Source organism: Erinaceus europaeus, chromosome X (genome assembly GCF_950295315.1).
Source record: "Erinaceus europaeus chromosome X, mEriEur2.1, whole genome shotgun sequence".
Classification (NCBI taxonomy): Eukaryota; Metazoa; Chordata; class Mammalia; order Eulipotyphla; family Erinaceidae; genus Erinaceus; species Erinaceus europaeus.
In genome coordinates, this window is record NC_080185.1 from 121,458,302 (window position 1) to 121,483,240 (window position 24,939).

General features: G+C 41.0%; 1 protein-coding gene across 2 annotated transcripts in view; it reads left to right on the plus strand.

Moving 5' to 3' along the window:
* The first annotated feature begins 546 nt into the window (after positions 1–546).
* The window catches only part of ACE2 (angiotensin converting enzyme 2), a 61,316-nt gene continuing 36,923 nt past the window's right edge, over positions 547–24,939 (plus strand). For both annotated transcript variants that reach the window (XM_060183012.1, XM_060183013.1), the window contains exons 1-6: positions 547–808; positions 1,835–1,900; positions 2,218–2,506; positions 15,983–16,141; positions 19,982–20,075; positions 20,743–20,886. In XM_060183012.1, the coding sequence (XP_060038995.1) occupies positions 2,321–2,506; positions 15,983–16,141; positions 19,982–20,075; positions 20,743–20,886 (583 nt within the window). In that variant the 5' untranslated portion in view covers positions 547–808; positions 1,835–1,900; positions 2,218–2,320. The remainder of the gene's footprint in view (positions 809–1,834; positions 1,901–2,217; positions 2,507–15,982; positions 16,142–19,981; positions 20,076–20,742; positions 20,887–24,939) is intronic.

Here is a 24,939-nt window from a genome sequence, read left to right on the forward strand (position 1 = left end):
AGAATACTTCTAGGGAGCTACTGTGACATTGGCAGCCTCTCAGTGGAGTGTGAACACAAATTTCAACAACCCAGCAACTGCTTAGTCGGCCCTCCAGAGCTACTGTGAATGACACTCCCATTACAGCACCTCCAGAATTTTCCAGAATTTTCTTGCCTCACTGTTTATCTCAGACTCCTTGTCCATCTATTTTTGACTTTTGGCTTTCACGTCCTTTTTTCATTTCAATGTGATCATGTTAATCTTTTCTGCCTTGGTAAATTGAAATGGGACTGCTCTCTCCTTCATTCCCCCTAAACTCAAGAGCTTCATTCAAGAAGTGACTTGACTAGGATTTTCTCTCAGTTTTCATTAAAGTAACATTTCGACTCTTTGTCACCACCCCCCACTCTGGTCTGGTTTTTCTCCTCATGCCTGTGAGAAACTATCAGCTCCCAGCTTCCTCCACTGTGGGCGGAGTCTGTTGAAATCTCACAGTTTATTCCCACCTCACACATGCTTTCAACATTCTTTATCTTTACAACTGCACAAATGTGTCAGGGGCTTTCTTAGAAGGATGCTAGTTTCTGAGTCGCATCAAGGGTCTGGAGAATCCAACTCTTTCTGGTTTGGTGGAAGGAAGTCCAAATTCTTCCCTGAAGTACATATCCTCCTGCTACTCTCTCTTTGAACCTCCATTACTGCTTCCTACCCACACTTAGATCAAGGCCTGGATCCTAGACCACCCGGAATGCTTTTGTGTTGTCTCTTTGCGGGGTTGCTAATTGATTTAAGTTCTCTGAATCTCAGTTTCATAATCTGTATGAAGGTAAGAAAAGCATTTACTTATAGGTCTGCTGTTATGCTTAAATGAGATATTATAATGGACTTTGGGCTTTTTGTTAAGATTTTCTTTAAGTCTTATAAGAGATCAAAACAGAGCACCCCCCCCCCCAGCTTATATGGTGCTGGAAATTGAACTCTGGGCTTTACATGTGCTGGTCCTGTGATTCACCCAGTGAGCCACCTCCCTGACCCCTGCAAAGTTCTTTGAATGGTCCCCAGTAATTCTTTTTTAATCTCCAATTATATATCCCACACTGCAATAAGGGAAGGTAGTGGAAACTTTTTGAGAAGGCTTGGTTACTGCTATTTCACTTAGACCTGGTAGACTTGTTTTTCTGGGTGAAAAAATGTATTCCCTGTATGAAGGTTTCATAATCACACTCAAGCAATCCCAGCAGCCCTGACATTTCAAGCAGCTCCTGTCTTATCTATGACACTCCTACCTCAGGCACTGAGGACACTGAGGCAGCTCCTGATAGCCTCAGGAGAGCCATAGAAGTCTCTTTGAATTTGATGCCACCATGATTCTATGACTATGGACAATTAGAACTTAATATGGGCACCTGGAATTTCCTATTGTGAGGAGGCGTTCCTACTTCCTTGTGACCTTAACTTTTGAACAGATAAGCAAAACGGAGGGAAGCACACGATAGACCTGTAGGGCTGGTGTTTAATGTGAATATAGGAAAAATACATAGTGAACCTTGTCAGGTTTTCTGAAACCAGGATATTAGAGTGAACCTGTGGATTGGAGGAAAGTCCTATAATTTTTAAGATGGTTGTGCAGTTGGGAGGTGGCTCAGTGGTGGATGTATGAGGCCACAGGCTCAGTTCTCAGTCCTGTGTTGACTAAGTGTTCTATGCTCTCTCTCTCTCATATAAATAAATAAATAAATAAATAAATAAATAAATAAATAAATAATGTCATTTTAAAAGTAGTCAAGGGAATGAAAACTTTATCAGGAAAAAAATGAATTCCAAAAAGCAAAGAGATTTTTTTTTAATTTAGAAAGGAAAAGTATTACCTGATAAAGTAGTTTCTGGGACTTGTCCACTTGAGCGATCTGGAAAATGTGTAAGCACCCACAATACTCTAATGACACCTCATTTTAGGTTTCTCTGGTCACTGTAAAATTGTAACATTTTCAGTGTATGTTTAGCAGCTTCTTAGGAACATATTAACCAAATCTACAAGTTTTGATTTGGTCATAAAGTGCTAAGAGAGTCATGATTCTCTAGGATTAATGAATAACATTTGTTTATTTGATTTACTTTAAAAATCGTTCTAAAATCTGTTTACATATCTGTCCTGTCCAAGATGAACTTTATGTTGGTTCAGCAGATTGTTTACTGTTTTTTCTCCTTCTTTTTTTTTCCATCTTCCCTGCTCAGTGCCCAACCCAAGTTCAAAGGCTGATGAGAGAGTACAACTCTTGAAGAGGTTTGACTCGAGGGAGAGTTGTTCAGTGGATGGGAGCTTGGCGCACAGAGAAAGATGTTGGGCTCTTTCTGGCTCTTTCTCAGCCTTGTTGCTGTGACTGCTGCTCAAACCAACATTGAGGAAGAGGCCAAGAAATTTTTGGATGATTTTAACAGGCAAGCTGAGAATGTGTCTTACGAAAGTGCCCTGGCTTCTTGGAATTATAACATCAATATTACTGAAGAGAATATCCAAAAGATGGTGAGTTCTCACGACTGCCTGAGGGGCATTTGTTACTTCTTAGAGATTATATTGCTGTCTGTAGCACCGAAAAGGGAAATCAAAGAAATACTCTGAACTGTGACATTGGATATTTGCCTCAGTACCTCAGACAACTAAATTTAATTGACCTTGGGGTTGATTTGGAAAATCATTACAAAATATTGCATACTAAATTCAGATTCTTGGAAACCAGTGAACATGTTTTATAAGTTGCCACCGTAACTCTCATCATAGTCAAGGTTTCAGAGCTTTTCATGGAGATGCCATGAATTATTGAGCTGATAAATTCCCAAAGCTTACAGTGCCAACAGAATATCTACAAACTGCCTACAGTGATCTATGAACTGAAAAAAAAATGCAATAGGAGACATAGGAAAAGAGCTAGATAAGTAACTAAGCTCGTTGCGAGTGAGGTGAAGCTGACTTGGGAATTCCTTCTTTATTTGACACAGAGCTCTGAAGACTTCCAAAGGTTACAGACTCCACTGAGAAAAACCATAAGTAAGCCAGGTCTGACAAATCTCAGGATGCTCTGGGAAAGTGAAAGGCTTGATCTGACAAGTGAAAGGATTTGGGAAGTCATTTCACAGAGATCACACACTTAGTGCTAAAAATGTGAACAGCTATATTGAAGAGAAGGGGTGTGTGTGTGTGTGTGTGTGTGTGTGTGTGTGTGACATAATAAATGCCTTCAAAAATGTAGTTCTGGTGTTTACTTTTTCCAAGTGATTAGAGGGTTACTTGTTTAAATTAAGTGGGCAGATCAAATCCAGTACCTCATTGAAAATCTCTCAAGAGAGTTTTTTTCTCCTTCTCCTCCTCCTCCTCCTTCTTTTTCTTCTTCTTCTAATTCCTCCTCCTTCTCCTCCTCCCCTTCTCCTTCTCTTCCTCCTCCTTCTTCATTTTTCTCAAACTCAAAGAAATACAGGAGATTTTGACAGCCCCGTGTTGTCAAGAGATCATTTTTCCTTGCCTCCTTTTGGTCATTATCTCCCTCTGTCTCCATACTCTTGTTTTTGTTTTCTCATTCTTCATTTGATCTCTGTTGGAGGTGCCTGTTCTGTACTGTATGTTTGTTTTCATTCTTAGTTCAGTAGTGCCATAGATGGTGGTGAAGGTTTATGGGCATCTTCTTCAATGGTAAGCTCTGGAGCCACACTGCGTAAGTCCAAATCCTGGCTCCACCGCTTTCTAGCTGGGTCAACTTGAGCTAGTTAGTGAATCTCTCTGTGCCTTAGTGTTTTCATCTATGAAAAAATATAACACTCGAAAATCTGCCTCATAGGGTTGCTGTGAAGTGAATTACACACACACACACACACACACACACACACTAATGATAGGTACTTGTAATGCCTCATAGGGTTGCTGTGAAGTGAATTACACACACACACACACACACACACACAGACACACACACACACATACACTAATGATAGGTACTTGTAAGCATAGCGAAACAATAAACAAAATCATTGTTAATAGTCTGAGAAGTGTTGTGCGTGCTGGAAAGAGGGGTAACAGTTCTGTGGCATGCTTAGACTCTGAGAAGACATGTGATAGAATGAGGTGTCGTGATGTGTGTTAAAACCATCTCTGGATCACTATGTGCTGTCACTTCTGAATTGTACTGGTTGGTTTGTGCAAAGGCCAGAACTGAAAGGGCATCAATCACAAATTATGACCAAACTTAAGGAAAGTAGAAGCTTTGTAATGGAAAGTGAAAGTGACCGAATGCATGAAGTAAGCGAGGCGCCCAATATCTTCCTCCTCAAGGGCTGAATGATGCATCGATGTGTTCAGGTGCACCTGTGTGAGTTGCAGCAGGCAGAGAAGAAAATGGCTTTTTCTTCTGTTCTCTGATCACATGATTTGAGATCCCATAATGCAAAAGGCACTGTGGCAGGTGCCAAATGAGCAGACTGCTGAGGTACAAGTTGCTTCTAGTGGTTGTATATAAAGGAAGAATTTCATTGATTTAATATTTGTAATTGGTTTGACATTAGTTTACAGTATAACAAAACTTTAGAGGTATAGTTTTATACCTCTGTGTGTGTATATCGTGTGCTTAACCCGATGCCCTGTTTAAGTATTTTTATTTTAAAATTAAGAGAATAAAGAGTGACCAAGGGGAGGTCGGGGGGTAGCGCAGTGGGTTAAGCTCAGGTGGCGCAAAGCACAAGGACCAGCGTAAGGATCCCAGTTGGAGCCCCCGGCCTCCCACCTGCAGGGGAGTCGCCTCACAAGCAGTGAAGCAGGTCTGCAGGTGTCTGTCTTTCTCTCCCCTTCTCTGTCTTCCCTTCCTCTCTCCATTTCTCTCTGTCCTATCTAACAATGACGACATCATCAACAACAACAATAATAACTACAACAATAAAAGAAAAACAAGGGCAACAAAAGGGAAAATGAAAAAAATGTATTATGGGGTTTACAGTAAATACAATTGTTGGTACATGTATAAAATTTCTATGTTTTCTGCAAAACACTCTTACTCCCAGCCTAAGTCCTCCTCCACCATCGTAGGAGCTGCAACAGCTTGAATTCCTACCAGTAGTGCAGCAGAGTGCCTTTTTCTCCAAACCTTCATAGATCTCTTTGATGTAGGCCATCCTCACCAGTGAGACATGCTACCTCACAATCAGTTGTGCTAACTCACAATTAAAATTGTGGTTTTAATTTGCACTAAAGGAAGAATTTTAGACATAGAGAATGTTCCATACACACAAAGCAAAGAATAACTGGAATGAGATAAAGTGACCTGGGAGAATTGGCAGTGAGTGTAGAATCAGCTGTACAAAATCTGATTCAAAAAGAGAAAAACAATCAGAGATGGAACAAGAAAGGATGGAATGCTCGCACTTGTACTGACTGAATCGCCTCATATTCAGAAGGTGGTGCCTTTGGAAGTTTAGAAGAGATGCATAGGAGAAGGTGCTAGTTACATTGCAAGTGGTAAAATTGGTCCTCCTTGTAAAACAAGGCCATTCTTCAGTCTAAAAAAAAAAAGTGGAGAGTCAGGCAGTAGCGCAGTGGGTTAAGTGCAGCGGGTTAAGCGTTAATGGACCAGCTTAAGGATCCCAGTTCGAGCCCCTTGCTTCCCACCTGCAGGGGAGTCGCTTCACAGGCGGTGAAGCTGGTCTGCAGGTGTCTGTCTTTCTCTTCCCCTCTCTGTCTTCCCCTCCTCTCTCCATTTCTCTCTGTCCTATCCAACAACAATGACATCAAGAACAACAACAATAACTACAACAATAAAACAAGGGCAACAAAAGGAAATAAATAAAAAATATTTTTTATTATTAATTTTTAATATTTAAGGTGTTTTAAAAGTTTTAGTTACATGAACACAACTGAAGGAGTAAAAGGTTACTTTTTAAATTATTTTTTTAACTTATTAGTGATTTAATAATGCTTAACAAGACTGTAGGATAAGAGGAGTATAATTCCATATGATTCCCACCACCAGAATTGCGTATCCCATCCCCTCCATTGGAAGCTTCCCTATTCTTTTGTTGTTGTTGTTGGTTTTTTTATTTATTTATTTAAGAAAGGAGACATTAACAAAATCATAGGATGGGGGATACAACTCCACACAATTCCCGCCACCCAATCTCCATATCCCCTCCCCTCCCCTGATAGCTTTCCTATTCTTTATCCCTCTGGGAGCATGGACCCAGGGTCGTTGTGGGACGCAGAAGGTGGGAGGTCTGGCTTCTGTAATTTCTTCCCCGCTGAACATGGGCGTTGACTGGTCGATCCACACTCCGAGTCTGCCTCTCTCTTTCCCTAGTAGGGTGAGTCTCTGGGGAAGTGGAGCTCCAGGATGCATTGGTGGGGTCTTCAGTCCAGGGAAGCCTGGCCGGCATCCTGATGGCATCTGGAACCTGGTGGCTGAAAAGAGAGTTAACATACAAGGCCAAACAAATTGTTGAAGAATCATGGACCCAAAGGTTGGAATAGTGCAGATGAAGTGTTGGGGGGTACTCACTGCAAACTCTAGTGTACTACTGATTTCAGGTATATATTTGCCCTAGTTTATGGATACGTGTGAACATATGCTTTATCTCCTGGAACCTGGTCTATATCTAGGTTTTGGGACTTTGTTAGGAAGTTAACTACCTGGGATGGAATTAGAGAATACTATGAAAGGAAAGGTCTCACCCGAGTGATGAAGCTGAAGGGCTGTCATTCCACACCTGAAGTCTCTGGACACAGTCTGAAGTGAAGCATGCTGAGGTGGCACTCATTGCACTGATTAGGTTGCAATCAGCAGATGCAATATTATTTGATAAGAATTGGGAGAAGCATACGGGAAAGTGAGCCCTACCCTAGGGTCCCAGGACTGAGGAAAGTTTAGGCTCTATAGTGGAGATGTGAGGTTCCTGCTGTCTTAGACAGTCAGATCCTGCTTTTAGTTTAGACAGTCAGATCCTGCTTTTAGTTTCCCTTTCTGATCTTCTTTCTCAACTTCTGTTGAGTGGGATCATCCCATACTCATCTTTATCTTTCTGACTTAGCTCACTTAACATAATTCCTTCTAGCTCTGTCCAAGATGGGTCAGAGAAGTTGAGTTCATTGTTCTTAGTAGCTGCATAGAATAAATATATTTTTAAAGTGAAACATTAGCAGGAACAATCCATTTTTTTCTCTTTATTTGGGGATTGTTTTACATTCGACAGTGAATACAATAGTTTGTACATGCATAACATTTCCCAGTTCTCCATATAACAATACATCCCCCACTAGGTCCTCTGTCATCCTTTCCCCACCCACCCCAGGGTCTTTTACTTTGGTGCAATACACCAACTCCAGTTCAGGTTCTACTTGTGTTTTCTTTTTTTTCCTTTTTAAACATTTTTATTTATTTATTTTCCCTTTTGTTGCCCTTGTTGTCTTTTTAAATTGTTGTTGTAATAGTTATTGTTGTTCTTGATGTCATTGGATAGGACAGAGAGAAATGGAGAGAGGAGGGGGAAGACAGAGAGGGGGAGAGAAAGAGAGATACCTGCAGACCTGCTTCACTGCTTGTTAGGTGACTTCCCTGCAGGTGGGGAGCTGGGGGCTCCAACCGGGATCCTTATGCCGGTCCTTGCACTTTGCGCCATGTGCGCTTAATCCGCTGTGCTACCGCCCGACTCCCTCTACTTGTGTTTTCTCTTATGATTTTGTTTTTCAACTGCCTGTGAGTGAGATCATCCCATATTCATCCTTCTGTTTCTGACTTATTTCACTTAACATGATTTCTTCAGGCTCCATCCAAGATGGGCTGAAAATGGTGAAATCACCATTTTTAATAGCTGAGTAGTATTCCATTGTGTATATACACCAGAACTTGCTCAGCCACTCATCTGTTGTTGGACACTCGAGTTGCTTCCAGGTTTTGGCCATTGCAAATTGTGCTGCTATGAACATATGTGTACACAGATCTTTCTGGATGGGTGTGTTGGGTTCTTTAGGATATATCCCCAGGAAAAGAATTGCAGGATCATAGGGTAGGTCCATTTCTAGCCTTCTGAGAGTTCTCCAGACTGTTCTCCACAGAGGTTGGACCAATTGACATTCCCACCAGCAGTGTAGGAGGGTTCCTTTGACCCCACACTCTCTCCAGCATTTGCTGCTGCTACCTTTTCTGTTGTATGGCATTCTCACAGGAGTCAAGTGGTATCTCATTGTTGTCTTTACTTGCATTTCTCTGCCAATCAAAGACTTGGAGCATTTTTTCATGTGTCTCGGCCTTTTGGATCTCTTCTGTGGTGAATATTCTGTCTACATCCTTTCCACATTTTTGGATGGGGTCATTTCTTTTCTCGTTGAGTCTGGAAAGCTCTTTATATATTTTTGTTATTAAACTCTTATCTGATGTATGGCATGCAAAGATCCTCTCCCACTCTGTGAGGGGTCTCTTTGTTTGGGTAGTGGTTTCTTTTGCTGTGCAGAAGCTTTTTAATTTAATGTAGTTCCATAGGTTTATACTTGCCTTAGTCTTCTTTGTAATTGGATTTGTTTAATTGAGGATATCTTTAATTTTTTAATTTTATTTATTTATTATTAATTTTTTATTTATAAAAAGGAAACATTGACAAAACCATAGGATAAGAGGGTACAACTTCGCACAATTCCTACCACCAGACCTCTGTATCCCATCCCCTTCCCTGATAGCTTTCCTATTCTTTAACCCTCTGGGAGTATGGACCCAAGGTCATTGTGGGATGCAGAAGGGGGAAGGTGTGGCTTCTGTAATTTCTTCCCTGCTGAACATGGGCGTTGACTGGTCGATCCATACTCCCAGCCTGTCTCTCTCTTTCCCTAGTGGGGAAGGGCCCTGGGGAAGCGGAGCTCCAGGACACATTGGTGGGGTCGTCTGTCCAGGGAAGTCTGGTCGCATCCTGCTAGCATCTGGAACCTGGTGGCTGAAAAGAGAGTTAACATACAAAGCCAAACAAATTGTTGAACAGTCATGGACCTAAAGGCTGGAATAGTGCAGATGAAGTGTTGGGGGGGGGCTCCATTTTGTAGGTAGCTAGTAGGCATATTTTAGTTATATTTTAAAGGGCCTGTAGCTATACTAGTGTTTTTTTTTTCTGAGCCTGAAATATAATATACAGGTGGATCCTAATTATTGTCTGGGGAGATGATGTCCTGGCTGGGAAAGGACCAGAAAGCTGGATCAGGGAGGAGAGTAGCTTCCTAATATTGTTGACTGTAACCCCCATCGATTTGATGTGATCTGGGGCCCATAATTAGCTTAGGAGCCTGTGTGACCTCTGCATCCCTGTAGATCTGAGCTCACATTCTGTGGTCATGAGTAGGAACATTCCAAGCTGCCCCAATATCGACCCATCTTCCTCAGGTGTTGCATAGAGTATGTTGTCCATCCTCCCTTCGGAGGATGGAACATTCTCTACCATTGTTGATCCAAGTTGAGGGCAAGTTCCTATGGGGGCCCACAAAGGGTTCTATTTTGTTGTTCCTAATAGAAATGACCGGTAACAATGGAGAGAGGGATTTATTTTGTTTTATTTTATTTTGCCTCCAGGCTTATTGCTGGGGCTCGGTGCCTGCACCATGAATCCACTGCTCCTGGAGGCTAATTTTCAGAGTCAGGAAATTGGTCTCGTCAGCCTATGGATCTGACCCTATGGTAATCTTTGGTCCAGCAGCGAAATTAGACCTCACAGTAAAAGCATCCATCAGTGCAATGTGTCCAAAGCTCTCAATGTAGGAGTGTGATGATAAGGAGCAAGGCTTGGCTCAAAGCAGGTTTCCAGATTGTTCAGAAACTCTGTGAAAAGCAATCACGGAACATTTGTCATGAGATATACAATAAAGTGCTCCTTCCATGTAAAGACAGTTCTCGTGTAGGATCACATAGTCACCAGTTCAGCTGTAACTACCTCCACATTTAGGAGGATTACTTTTTCCGCATTGCCTTCTTTGTTGCATTTGTTTGTTTGGTATTTTAGGTGTGTGTGTGTGTGTGTGTGTGTGTGTGTGTGTGTGTGTGTGTAGGAAGATTGCTTTGGCTCTGAGCAGTGCTGGGCATCAAACCTGGAGCCTCAAGCCATTGCTATGTATGAGTTCCAACCAAGGAATCACTTTCCTGGACTTTGGGTTTTAATTTTTTTTTAAATAGAGTGCGTCATAAATCAGCAGAGGTCTTTCTTTCTTTCTCTTTCTCTTTCTTTCTTTCTTTCTTTCTTTCTCTCTCTCTCTCTTTCTTTTTTTCTTTCTTTCTTTCTTTCTTTCTTTCTTTCTTTCTTTCTTTCTTTCTTTCTTTCTTTCTTTCTTTATTGCAAAGTCAGAAGCTCTCCAGAAACCTAGGAGGTCCCTGAATACATTTTGCCCCCAAAAGAGAGCTGGCAAGGGTGTCCTGGTTCACTATTCCATACATACTCTTTCACTGGTTCAGCTTCCTATTGCTGGGACTTTGGGGGCTCCTAGGTCTGTGTGCCTGATTCTGAAACTTGTTCCTCCATCTTTAGGGTCCAGGTCACTGTGAACTCAGAGCAAGGGGCTTTTAAATTGCTAGTCTCTACCTAAGGGAGAGATTTCCACTTCCTCCCTGTCTGCAGTGAGTTTGTCACTTCTCACCCTCCCCACCCCCACCATATGCGGTGCCTACATACAGGTACTAGGGACAGAAAGTTCACGACGCTCCCCAAAAGAGTGGAATTCGGGAAATCCAATGCTACCAGCTCTCCTCCTGAAAATCTTTGGCAATACAGGGGCTAGGTAGGCACTGTCAAGGTTTTCTATTAAGTGACAGTCATGACTAGATAAATCCAATAAGTTCAGGGTATTCATATGTATTCAGAGCACAGTCTTGTCCATGGTGGTTTTCCTTTGTTTTGAAGACTTGGTTATGTCCTACTTGAGTGATGTAATTGTGGTGATGTTAAACTTGAGCAACTCCAAATGATATGTTTGGGCATGTCCAAGTTTGTCACGATTACTGTTTGATCTGAGCACTCTGGCAGGATGCCGGCTGGCCACCAGCTTCATCTAGGTAGGATATTCTGGGCCAAGACTGTCACTGCTTCCTGATTTGTTCAGGTAACTGGGTAAAAGAGCAGGAGTTCCCTTTGGACTTAATCCTTTAGTTTGAAAATGTTCCATGGGAGTTTCAGACCTTGTTCTAGGACCTAGGGGAAAAAGGTGTTTTATTTTCTTTGCTTTTACTAGTGAGGGCTTTTAACAACAGCTTCCCTTCCCTGGGATATCACTTATGCACCATAAAATCCAACAACTTAAAGTGCATAATTCAGTGCATTTTAGGCTATTTACAGATTTGTACAACTGCCACCACCCTCCAATTTTATAGGGTTTCCATCACTCTAAAAAGAAACCACATGTCCACTAATTATTCCACTTCCTCCCCCCATCACCTCCAGCTCTAAGCAACCACCAATCTACTTTCTGTCTCTATAGATTTGCCTGTTTGGAATATTAAATGTATAGTAGGTGGTGTTTTGTGGCCTGAGTCCTTCCCTCTGCAGATTGCAGTTTGTAACATTGCATCATTCCTTTTTATTACCAAATAGCATTTCACTGCTTGGACTTTTCTTTAATTTTTACCATAAGAATTTTCAAACATGCATTAAAAGGGAGAGACAATATATTATCTCTCCTTGTGCCTATCACCTAGTGTCACTAGTTGTCAACCTTTTGATTAAGCTTTATTTTTCTACCAAACTGTGTTTACTGGGTTCTTTAAAATGATATAGTAAACCTCAGGCAGTTTGATATGTAGATTTTTTCACCTTGTAACTCTCAAAGTAAGAAATTGTAAAACAATCTTAATAACGGTAACATGCCCAAAAGTTAACAATGGTTTCCAAGTTTCATCAAGTATCTGGTCAATATGCAAAAACACTCTCTGGGCTCATTTAAAAAAAAATTTAACTGGTTTGTCTGAATCAGACGTTGACAAAGTGCTTTCCTAATTGCTTCTGATGGATGTACTTTTGCTCTCTGAAACTAGAGATTCCTCCCCCCCTTTTTGAATTGAATTTTGGGTTCTATAAAAACTCTCACTTTCTGGGTTTTCTGATTCAGTCCTGATAATGTTGCTCAGCATATTTTTCAGGCCCTAAGACCTCTTATCAACTCTGCTTTTATAGGCTATTTCCATGCCACTGTAAAAAAAAAAAAAGGAGCCACACAGATGATACATAAATCTATGGATATAACTTTTTTTAAATAAAACTTTATTTGCAAAAGCAGATGAGGGCAGAGTCCTGACTTAGAGATGTTTTCAGACTGAAGCTTCACTTAGGAGTCATTTAATAGGTGTGGAAATGGAATGTACACTAGTATCATGGTACAGAAATATTGAGCCAAGAAATTAACAAATGTTCATTCAAGCTGGGACTCATTGGTGGTATACCCAAGTAGAATGTCCACACTGCCATGCTTGTGGGCCAGGCCTCAAGTCCCCAGTCCCCACATGCAGGAGGGAAGCTTCATAAGCAGTGGAACAGTGCTGCAGGTACCTTTCCTCTCTGTCTCTCTCTCACGCTCTATCAAATTTTTAAAAATTAGTTCAGATATTTAGTGCTTTGTGGGAAAAGAAACATCTTTAAAAACCTTAGGGGGCCTTTATGTAACCCAAAGTTCAAAGGATTCCTACTTATGCAATAGACACAAACAAATCCAAGATGGATTGAAGACTGAATCAGATAAGTAAGACTTGGAATTTTATACGAAAATGAAGGTATCTTTTTGTTAGGGACACCTTATTAAATGACTCTAGTTAACAAGGGTTTACTAAATAAGAGACGAAAGAATTAAATTGAAGGAAAAACTGATCAGGTCAGTTACATCAGAATTAAGCTTATGTACATCAAAATCTGTTATAAATACACATTTGTTATTTTCGGTATCTCTCTCTGGTTTGTGGTGGTCTCCAGGGGAAAGGTAACGGACTGGTTCTTTCTCGCTCACGACAGGGGTGACACAAAGTAAAAGACACCAGGGGACTCTTACCATGCCTAGAATCCTAGAATCCGTAGAATCCGTTTATTAGCAAAGTGGACATGAGTTAAATAGAAAAACAAATGAAGTTAATATTACTGAAATATGTCAGAAATTACAGGTTTCTCAACGGTCGGCATGCCCCTAAGGTAGGGGGCTGGTATAACAGGAATTGATGAGATACAAGACAGTTATTCTCCATGACACAAGCAACTTAATTATCCAAAGGTATTTGAGAGAAGCATAGGGGTTAAACCTGTAGGGTGAGACAGAGAGAAGATGGATATCAAAAAGCCATATAGTTTGGAATTTCTCTTGTCTGGGGTCTGAGGTGTGTGATGAAGTGTGTGATAAGGTGTGTTCTTCTGTGATCAGAAGGTGACTTTGAATAAGTGAATCTGCGGCCATGTGGCCTATGGTTAATGGAGGGAAGTACTGTGGTTTCTGTGGACCTGAGAGTCAAGAAGGAAAGAACCAAGTCTGAGTTTCCCCCCTTATGCTCACCTCGGTTGAGAGAGACTTACCAAGAGGTTATCTTCTCAGACCTCCATCCAGGGACGGGGGTGGTTCTCCCTAAGCTCTATCAGGCTTACACATGGTCCCAACATGTTTTGCTTTAACAAAAGACCATCATTCAGAATATATACAGGAATGTTACTAAGTGATAAAGGATTTTAAAAAGTTTCACTTATAATCAAAAGTGAAATTGTAATAATTATGAGATACTGAGTTGACACAAAATCAAATTTACAAAAATTTGGCAATACTTGTTGAAACTAAAAATGCTCTAACCCATCGAATCCACTCTTAGAATTCTACTGAGAGAACTGCACCTGTGTATACAACAAAACTTTGGTTCACCTCCAGCGTTATCGCTGGGGCTTGGTGCTGGCACTGTGAACCCACTGCTCCTGGCAGCCATTTTTTTCCTTCTATTTTATCTGATAGGACAGAGAGAAATTGAAAGGGGAGGAGGAGAAAGAGAGGGAAAGAGACAGAGGGACACTTGCAGACCTGCTTCAACACTTGTGAAGTATCCCTCCGCAGGTGAGGAATGGGGGCTGGAATCTGGGTCCTTGCTCGTGATAATGTGTGTACTCAGCCACAGTGTGCCAGCCCTTGCCTCCCCCAAATATCTACAATTTTAGGTTACAATGAACTGTGGGCTACATAAATTAATAATGATTTCTGGAGACATAAAATGAGATTCTTGCTGTGTAATACTGCTAAATAAAATAAAACAGATCTCTTCAAAGTTCTCACATGAAAAATATGAATGTTCTAAGACTGAGGTCTTTGGGGGATTGTGAGTTGTTTCCAAAGTAGACTGAGGATCAGATCATTTCTATAACTTGGTATTAAGATTTACCAGAAATTTTTTACTTGAAAGTAAATGATCTTGGATTGAATAAAAATGAAACGAGTGGTGGATTGTAAGAGGGGCCTATGTATAGACTACCTTTCCATGAGGGCATGTCCTGGGTGAGTTGCTCTTTCCTAGAACAGAAAATATTTGATCTCCTCAGATCTACTTACACATTACCTTATGTTTCATTAAAGAAGATTTCACAAAATATAGCTTATCCATCTGATAAAGTCAAAAGCAACTTAAGGACAAAGGTGTTTTTTCCTCCTATAATTAAGATAGCCTACATTCATTGAACATTCAGAATGTATTAGACATTTTGATAAACATTTTTCTTTTTCTCTTTTTTTTTCAATTGCCATCAGGGTTATCTCTGGGGCTTAGTGACTACTTGATGAATCTACTGCTCCTGGCAATCTTTTTTTTTTTTTCTTTTTCATTTTTTTATAGAGACAGAGAGAATTTGAGCAGGAAAGGGAAGATAGAGAGAGAGAGAGGAAGAGGCACTTGCAACACTGCTTCACCACTTGTGAATTCTTCTCCTTGTAATTGTTTCTTAAGGTAAGCCCTATAATTACTCTATGTTTTCATTTAAGGGAACTAGGGTTCAGAGAATCTAAATAATTTGCTCAGGGTTATACAACTAGTCAGAGGTGTCTTATTCCAGGAATGGAATCCTTACTTGCTTTGTTTGTTACCTCTTGCATATGGTTATAGAAAAGTATGATGTGCAAAATAGTTGCTCATTTTAGTCTTTGATACATGGAAATGAGTTTGTGTGCTGAGATGAGACTGTACTAGAGAAGTCTGGAGAAGTCCATGTTCAAGATGGGGCAAGGTAAAGTGACTCCTGGAATCATCAACTGCATATTGACTTCTTTTGTGCATAGAAAACCACCAAGTTTCCTTGGGTGGGTGGGTGAGTGGGGCATAATAATTTAAAAATCAGAATTTCTACTGCAATTGGCATATTGCACCAAAGTCAAAGACTCTGGGGTGGGTGGGGGGAAGAATACAGGTCAAAAGAAGGATGACAGAGGACCTAGTGGAGGTTGTATTGTTATGTGGAAAACTGGGAAATGTTACGCATGTACAAACTATTGTATTTACTGTCAAATGTAAAACATTATTTCCCCAATAAGGAAATAAAAAAATAAAGTCAGAATTTCTGGTAAGTCCTTGTACCATGGAACTGATTAAAACGGATCCTCATTTCTCATGGTTCCCATCCTCGTGAGGGGCTGCATTCTCATTATGTCTCCTCTGAGCTCTACCAGACTCTCCTGCTTGAGCCTTCATCGTTGAATTCCTTAGTCAACCGACCCACGTCAAAGTACACAGGCTATAAATTCCAAGGCCCCACAATGTGTATCATCTGTGGGAATTTACTTCTTGTTCTGGGGATAGGACCCTTGGGAAAACTAGGCACTTGGCCAAAAAGAGAGAGTGTCCGTGAGTGGCCTGGCCACTCTTAACCCAAGTTTGACCTATAGCAAAGTAGAGAACTATCCACTCAGGAAATGTTAGATGTTCTACCAGATGTTCTTTGGACTCTATCTTGTGTTCTATCTCTTCAAGAAGTGCCATTCGGACTTTGATTCTATTTTTTGTCCTTTCAGAATGACGCTGGGGCCAAATGGTCTGAATTTTATGAAGAACAGTCCAAGACTGCCAGAAATTATCCACTGCAGGACATTCAGAATCCCACTGTGAGGCGTCAGTTGCAGATCCTTCAGCAGAATGGGTCATCAGTGCTCTCAGCAGACAAAATCAAACGAGTATGTGAACCTTCTAACGCTGATCCCAAGAATAGAGATGTGTGGGAAATAGTAACCATTATTATCAACCATGACTACAACTTCCTTTATCAGCAAAGGGATTAATGTTGTCATTAAGAAAATGTTCTGTGCAGAGGGAGGGCAATGTGTAATTTACCCTCCAAACAGGAATCCACTGGAGAGTAAGAGAAGACACTGGTGAGACTCATATTAGGACACAGAGCTAAAGCAGAATTTGTGCATAGACCTATATCTGCTGAAGCCACCTTCCAAGGACCAGGCAGTCTGAAGATGACTTGGTCAGTGGTTCTCAACAGGAGTGATTTTTTACCTCCCCCTAATATCCCTGATTCCCAGACATTTGACAATGTCTAGAGATATTTTGGGTTGTCACAACTCTGTGTGTGTGTGTGTGTGCGCGCGCGCGGGTGGGTGCTGTTGACTTCTAGTAGATAGGGATCCTACTAAGTATTCTACAGTTCTACAATGCACTGCTAGCTCCCAAACAACAACAATATCATCTGTTATTAAATGTCAGTAGTGCCAAGCACTTAACGTTCTGGATGTAGTAGTTGAGTCTGCCTGCCCCCTTCTGAATTCTCTGCAACTTCTTTAACAAATGCTCAGTATTCTCAGTTCAGAGGCCTTAGATTGATGGTTCACCACTTCACATCTCTTCTATTTCTTGTTCCTTTCTTGATGGAAAGATGGTCCCTCCATTAAACACAAAGTGCTTTACCTCTACCTTGTTCTGCCCTATGAAGCTAAATTGATCTTTCCTGGAGCAGTCTTTAAATAAGTGAGGCCAGTTCATTGTTAAGTCTTTCTCCTTCACTTGGTCAGTTGCTCCTCATACCATGGGTTTGAGTCACATAAGCAGTTCTAGTTGCTATCTTTACTTTGTCAGTATTCCTTTTAAAGGAGGAGACTTACTTTATTTTTATGGGAGAGAGAGGGAAAGAGAGAGACTAGAGCACCACTCAGCTTTGGCATTTGTAGTGCTGAGGGTCAAATCTGGGACCACAGGCGTGCAAGTCCTGTGTTCTACCACTGAACAACCAACCTGACTTGTCAGTATGCTTGCATGGAGCCCTGCACTCTAAGTGGGTTTCGGTCTGCATGGAGGTGGGGAGGAATGTGACCTCTGGCACCTTGTCTCCACATCTGCTGAAGCAGTCTAGGAATATGTTTATTCTCTTTGTTTTATATTTGCTACCAGCATTATTGCCTGAATGACTCCATTGTTCCAACAACCAATTTTTTATAGAATGCGAGGGACAGAGAGAGGTAGTGGGGAAAGAAAGATAGAGAGAGAAGGGAAGATACCCTCACCACTTTTTTACTGCTCGTGATCCCAGCAGGTGGGGAGTAGGAGCTAGACCCTTGCATATGACAGCATGTGCACTTCACTGAGTGAGCCACCACCCAGCCCCTTGGTCTGGGCTTCTTGACAGTCAGTTTCAGCTCATGTCAGCATAATTGTCAGTGATGCCTCTGAGTCTTTTCCACCTATGCCACTCTAAAATTAAACTTTTGAATTCTGTTCTTAGGTGGGTAGTTTGTCAGAGTTCCAGAAATCTTAGATTCACTGCTATAAAAATAACATCTCTTACCCTATTTCTCAGGCATGAGAATCTGCTTGCATAACCATTATACTATCTCCCCCTGCCCTCTTACCCTATTTCTCTAGCCCAAGAGTCAGCAGAAATGTTTTTTCTGTAAAGAGAAAGAAAGATAGTAAACATTTTAGGTTGTGTGGGCCATATTGTCTCTGTCACAGTGAGCAAAGTCGGCTGTTCCAGTGGGAAGGCGGCCAGGATGAATGCATAAGTGAACGGGTGTGGCTGGGTTCCAATAAAACTTACCCAAACAGGCAGCAGGCAGGATTTGGTCTGCAGATCATAGTTTAAAGACCCTTGATGTAACCTATCGAAATGTTTTTATCCCAAATATTTGGCTATGTAACATCAAAGTCTTTCTCAGTGGCTTTTCCTCTGGAACTCTGTGTTCTAATCTGCATCTATAAAAAGAGAAACCCATGATAAGGACAAAGATAAAGCCATATGGTGCAGGTCTTCCTACAAGTTTATTATTTTTGTATTCTTTGGGTCTACATATCCAAGGAGTTGTTAACCCATTTTATCCTGTCCATTCCATGCTTTCCCAGTTTTTTCCCACAAGGACACCACATGAAGCCTTTGCCATTGCTCTGTTAGAATCTAGAAAGCTTGGTCTAGCCTAGGTGGCAACTGGACTTCATATTCTTAAAGAATCCCCCGGAGCACTCTAATATGGAGCCAGGCTTGAAATCATTGAGATGAATGTAAATGGGCTTGAAGTGTGTGGGAACTGGGGAGACTTAAGTATATGAATTTAATGGACAGGAAGGAGGGTGGAGTGAAAAGCAGAAAGAGGAAGAGACATCGAGGGCTTTGTGGCTACGGGATACGTCATTATTACGGGTATATATTTCTTTTGACTGTGGTATTGTGAAGGTTGGAGCATGAGATCTATTTCCCATTTTAGGATATTGACTCTTATAGCAGTGGGAAAATGTAATAGAAAGAGACATGGGAGAAGGGGAAACAGTACCTTTTATTCAGTGCTTCTTAATTTATCTGTAAGGGGAAGCAATTCTCCTGCCTGCCTTCCTTCTTCTGTTCTTCCTCTCCTCCTCCCTTCTTACCTTTTGTTAGTATTACCAACCATCCTAAATCAATACTTGCTTAACTTCATTGAACATATGCTTAGAGATTATGGAAATAGCAAAGTGTTTTAAAATGTTTATATACATTTCGGATTTCCACATTCAAACTTACCACAGAATGGAAAGAAACCATTTTTCTGACTTGCTTTGTTCTATGGATCATACTTTGAACAGCGTTGCTTTACTCTGCTGACCTTTACTCTCCTTGACCACAAGGTAAAGCTTAAACTTTTTAGAATGACACAGAAAGTCCTTCATAATGGGGCCCTACTTACCTCTTTATTCTCATCTCTGCTTCCTTCCATCAACACCACTACTTCATATAATTTTCTGGTGACAGCTATAGCAATTGTCACTGTCACGTAATTACTGATTTCATGATTGCCTCACTGCCCCATGACTGGAGTCCATAGGGACCAGTGCCTTGTTCATGTCAGAACTGTAGGACGGAGGAGATGTTTGATAGTTGTGTCCAAGTGTAGGACAGAGGAGATGTTTGATAGTTGTAAACTCGATGGATACTGAATGTGCCAACAAATGCACTTCTCCGTGCATGTGTGAGTGATACGTGTTCTTGGGATTTTGATAGCTCTGTTTCAGTCACTCCTCATATATCACATGCTTTTAAAGTTCTCTCATTGATAGTGGGGAAAGGTAAATGAGATATCCCTACCCTACATAGAGGAAGATGCGAACTGCTGTATTTTGAGGAATAATAATAATAATAATAATAATAACAATAATAATAATAAAACACATGGCTGAAAGGATATCTTTACATTAGCATCGTCTTCAGCATGTTTCCCGTTTTTAATTTTTTATAAGCGTTTGTTTATTTTCCCTTTTGTTGCCCTTGTTTTTTTATTGTCGTTGTTATTGATGTCGTCATTGTTAGATAGGACAGAGAAATGGAGAGAGGAGGGGAAGACAGAGAGGGGGAGAGAAAGACAGACACCTGCAGACCTGCTTCACCGCCTGTGAAGCGACTCCCCTACAGGTGGGGAGCCGGGGGCATGAACCGGGATCCTTACACCGGTCCTTGTGCTTTGCACCACGTGCACTTAACCCACTGCGCTACCACCTGACTCCTGTGTTTCCCATTTTTAACTTTGTTTGTTATCTTTCATTTGCAGCTGAATGACATTCTAAACAGAATGAGCACCATTTACAGCACTGGAAAAGTTTGTAAGCCAGATAACCCACAGGATTGCCTATTACTTGAACCAGGTAGGGTGTTCGTTTTGAGTAGTGACTATGGAATTACGAAAAGCCAAGTTTTAAAAATGAAATTAACATCAGATGGCATTGTGCCTTTTAGATGAACAAATCAAAGAGGAGATTATCCCAAGCATGTGTGTTTAAGCACAGAGCCACTCTTGTAACTTATTTTCTTGATTTTTTATTAGGAAGAAAGTCAATGGTTTACAGTACAATTGTTGGCACATGGGTACAATTTCTCATCTTTCCATGACGGGTGTCAGCAAAACACTCTCACCCCTTAGGTCCTTTCCCTTCATCATGTAGCAGGACCTGCAAGCCTCCCCCCCACCCTTCTGGCTGTCCTTCCTCCCCAGAGTCCTTTGCTTTGATGCAATACACCAAGCCAGTCCAAGTTTGACTTTATGTTTCCAATTTCCCATTTTCAGTTCTGTCACATTCAAGTGATTTAATTAAACTAGTAGCTAAATTATTTCAGTGATTTATTTTCTTTATAGAAATGTGTTGGAGCTATAGTAAGAATGAAGAAGTTAATTGATGAGGAGATTACGATTAATATGTTTATCACCTTGATGGCTTCCAATTTTACCTTTAATTTTTTATATTTAATATAGTCAATCAAATAGCAAACTTATAAATGTATGTTTCTTTTTCTTTGGGTGCTTTGTGGTAACAGGTTTGGATAGGATCATGGAAAACAGCACTGACTACAACCTGAGGCTCTGGGCTTGGGAAGGGTGGAGAGCTGTGGTTGGCAAGCAGCTGAGACCATTGTATGAAGAGTATGTGGAGCTGAAGAATGAGATGGCAAAAGCGAACAGTAAGTTCTGTTCCTAGAGATTCTGATCCTAGAGATATCAAAGCTCTCTGTAAGGCCACAAGGCTACTTCTGATGAATTACCAAGGCTTTCTTTGACATAAGGAGTATCCCTAGATTCATGATCGTCTACAGAACAAATTCTGGTAACCTTTCTCAGAGAAGAAAATACTAGGAAATAAATCAAGGGCATATCAAAACTTTGCACTTTAAAGGGCTCAGTAATAAGACTCAGTTACAGGATCTCAAACAAATTGGTCATCTAGAAAGTTCTCTGGCCCCCAAGGAGTCCCCCAGGGTCCTCAGGTAGCCTGAGGGTTGGGTAAAGATTGTGTTTCCCAGACACAATGAGAGACAGAAGCTGCCACCTAAATTCCCTCCCATATGGCCACAGTTCATTCTTAAAGGTCATCTGTGTTGTTCCTGAGGGTGATATCCCAGAAAGAAAAAACCAAAACAGAACATCAACCATCACATTCATTTAGAATATTTCTTTTTCTAATTTTTTATTTTTAAAATGGATATATTGGCAAGACTATAGGATAAGAGGGGTAAAATGCCACACAGCCCCAGAACTCCATATCCAATCCTCTCCCTTGATAGCTTCCCCATTCTTTATCCTTCTGGGAGTATGGACCCAGGATCATTGTGGGGTGCAGAAGGTGGAAGGTAATTGCTTCCCCACTGAACATGGCATTTGCAGGTTGATCCATACTCCCAGCCTGTCTCTCTTTTCCCCTAGTCCAGGATACATGGTGAGGTCTTCTGCCCAGGGAAGTCAGGTTGACATCATGGTATCATCTGGAACCTGGTGGCTGAAAAAGAGTTAAGATATAAAGTAGAACAAATTGTCGACTAATCATGAACCTAAAGGCAAGAAAATTGTAGATGAAGATTTGGGGTCTCTGTTTTGGAAAAAGCTAGTAGGTCTATTTTAGGTATATTCCAAGGGGCCCATGACTTTACTAGTTTTTGCCTGAACCTTACAGCTAATATGCAGGTGGACCCAGGTTATTGTCTGGGGAGATGGTGTCATAGTTGGAAAAAGGACTAGGAAGCTGGAGTCAAGAGAGTAGCTCCCAAATATGAGAGAAGTGTATAAATGTCGTTGACTATAAACCCCATCGATTTGATCTGGGGCCCATATTCAGCTTAGGAGCCTTAGTAACCTCTGTATCCCTGTAGGTCTGAGCTCACATTCTATGGTCACGACTAGGAGCATACCAGGCTGCACTAATTTCAGGACCCATCTTCCTCGGGTAGTAGGTAGAGTATGTTCACCCAACCTCCCTTCAGAGAATGGGACATTCCCTAGCATTGTTGATCCACATTGAGGGCAAGGTCCTATAGGGGCCCATAGAGGGGTCCATTATGTTGTTCCTGATGGAGATGACCAGTGACAGTGGTGAGACAGATCCACTAGAGGTCTAGGCCCACCATGTCTGTGTGGGAATCCCAGGACTCCCTGACTAGGGCCCCAGGTGATGGGGTGGCCTGGTAGTGACTAAAGAGTCATCATTACAGTATGCCAGTCTCTTGCCCTTATTCAGCTTGTGTAGTCCTTACTTTGTCTGACATGGTTAGCTTTGGAGTGACTGAGGGACGTGTGACAGGAGGCAGGTGAGGAGGGTGTCTAGGTCTAAGTAGAAACTATCTCATTAGGTACTTTAAGGTGTCTTTTTACTTGCTTCATTTACTAACTCACGGCAAACTATTGTGCACTTTTGCTTTAAGGTATATATTTTCTCCTAATTTATGGATACATGTACATATGCCCTATCTCATGGGCCCTGGTCTATATTTAGGTTTTGAGGTTTTGTTAAAAAGTGTGCCACCCAAAATAGAATTAAGGAGTCCTATGAGCTAGGAAAGGTCTCACCAGAGTAATGAAGCTGAAGGGTGTACATTCCACGCCTGACGTCTCTGGACAAAGTCCAAAGTGTGACATGCCAAGGTGGTACTGGTTGCATTGCATTTAGAATATTTTCTAAACTTGTAGTTATACCTCAGAGAATATTGTCATAAAATGCTAATTTGGGGGCTAAGTGGTGGCACACCCCATGTAACACACACACACATTGTTATCTGCAAGGACTCAGATCAAGCTCCTGGTCCTCACCCACAGGGGACAGGTTCAGAAGCAGTGAAGCAGTGCTGCAGGTGTCTCTGTCTCTCTACCTCTCTATCTGCCCCTCTCCTCTCTATTCCTCTGACTCTATAAAAATTAAAGATAAATAAATTTAAAAAGTATCTGGGGAAAAGATTTTCATATCTCCTAACTTATTCTCCTACCTAAACAATTACAAGAAGCCATGGCATTATGAATACGCGTAGGGCTTGGTAATTCACTACCTCCTGGGGTTGAGTAAGGAAGAATTTTTTAACTTGTATTTTTATTTTATTGGGTAGAGACAGAGTGAAATCAAGAGGGAAATGGGAGATAGTGAAGGAGAGAGAAAGACCCCCCTGTGGCACTGCTTCATGGCTAATGAAACTTTCCCCCCTGCAGATGGGGACTGGAGGCTTGAACCTGGGTCCTTGCACATGGCAACCACCAGGCCTAGAAATTTTTATTTTTATTTTAAAAATAAGAATAAAAATGGGATTGATAGGTTACAATAAATACAGTTGTTAGTAGATGTGTAAAATTTGGAAGAAATTTTTTAATCTGTTGCTTCACTCTTGCTTTGACTTATATTCTCAAGTCAAAGGCAAACTAGAGGCTAGCTTATTACCATATCTTTCCTTCCAAAAGTTTGCTTTTCTCTTCTTATTTGTAATCCTCCACTAACAACATGTCTGTAAAAGACAAAAATTATTAAAATCCACTTGAAGAAAGTATTATCTCATGTTCTAAGACAAACTCATGTTTGCCAGTAGATTCTCAGTGGAATAGACAAGGATTGCCAAGTGCCATGTATATGTGCAGCTTCTGATATACCCAGGCCTACTGTGCCAGTGTGTTAGATGAGTTGAGTTCAATGTGAAAGTAAAAGGCTCTGACCAAAAAGGGGACATAGAAAACCCAGAGATCCAGTGGCATGCTTGAATGCTAAAGATGCAAACTGAGAGATTTATTGAATGCCAAGTTTTTGTGCTCACCACTAGAAAGACCCATTAATCAAGAAGCAAGAGCTGGTGCCAGGGAAGTGAGTTTAATGAGACACTAGCAACCTGTGAAGATAGGTCTCAAACAAACAAACAAACACACAAGCCCCCAAACCAACCAAAAAAAAAAAAAACCCCACATCTTACCCTCAGTCCAAGTTCTGAATTTTATATAGAAAAGGAAAAAGAACGGCGACCCAGTGAGAGAAAGAAAGCGGGGTAGTAGGATGGTGGTGGTCCAGTCCCTATGGCTACCCAGCCGGCTTCAGTGATTTGATAAATAATTGAGAGAGGACAGTTTGTTCCTTGCAGAACTTTGAAACCCATTGCTAAGCAACCTCTATAAGGCGGTCTCCAAACTCTTATGAGGCTTGGTCTTTCATTTTTGTTTGTTCCTTTCCATCCACCCTTGACTGTCTCCTAGCTAAATAATACACAATATATGAGAACATTTATTTTTAACCATTAGACATCAGTCAATATAAAGGTCTTGAGGGAGAGGGGGAGATCATGGGGAGGACATGATGGAGTACCTAATGGCTGCCCATTTTCTAATGGGCCTCTGTCCCTTAACTTTGGACAAAAGACGAGCAAGGGATACAACATAATGGTTATGCAAACAACTGTTATGCCAGAGACTCTTGTGCTCCCAGTTTCTGTCCCCAACATCATCATAAACCAGAGCTAAGCAGTGCTTTAGTAAAAATAAAATAACATTGGGCAAATGTTATTTTATTTATTTATTTATTTATTTATTTTATTTATCTGCACAGTGGGGGTTATAATAGCACCAACAATGTACTATCTTGTGCTTATTAGATGCCACAATGCATTTAAATTCCTGGCATAGAACAAGTGTTTAACAGATACTAGCTCATGTTATTATTCCCTTGTATTCCTTTAAATTGCTGTTTAAGATAATAAAAATGTGACAGACTTTTGGATCTT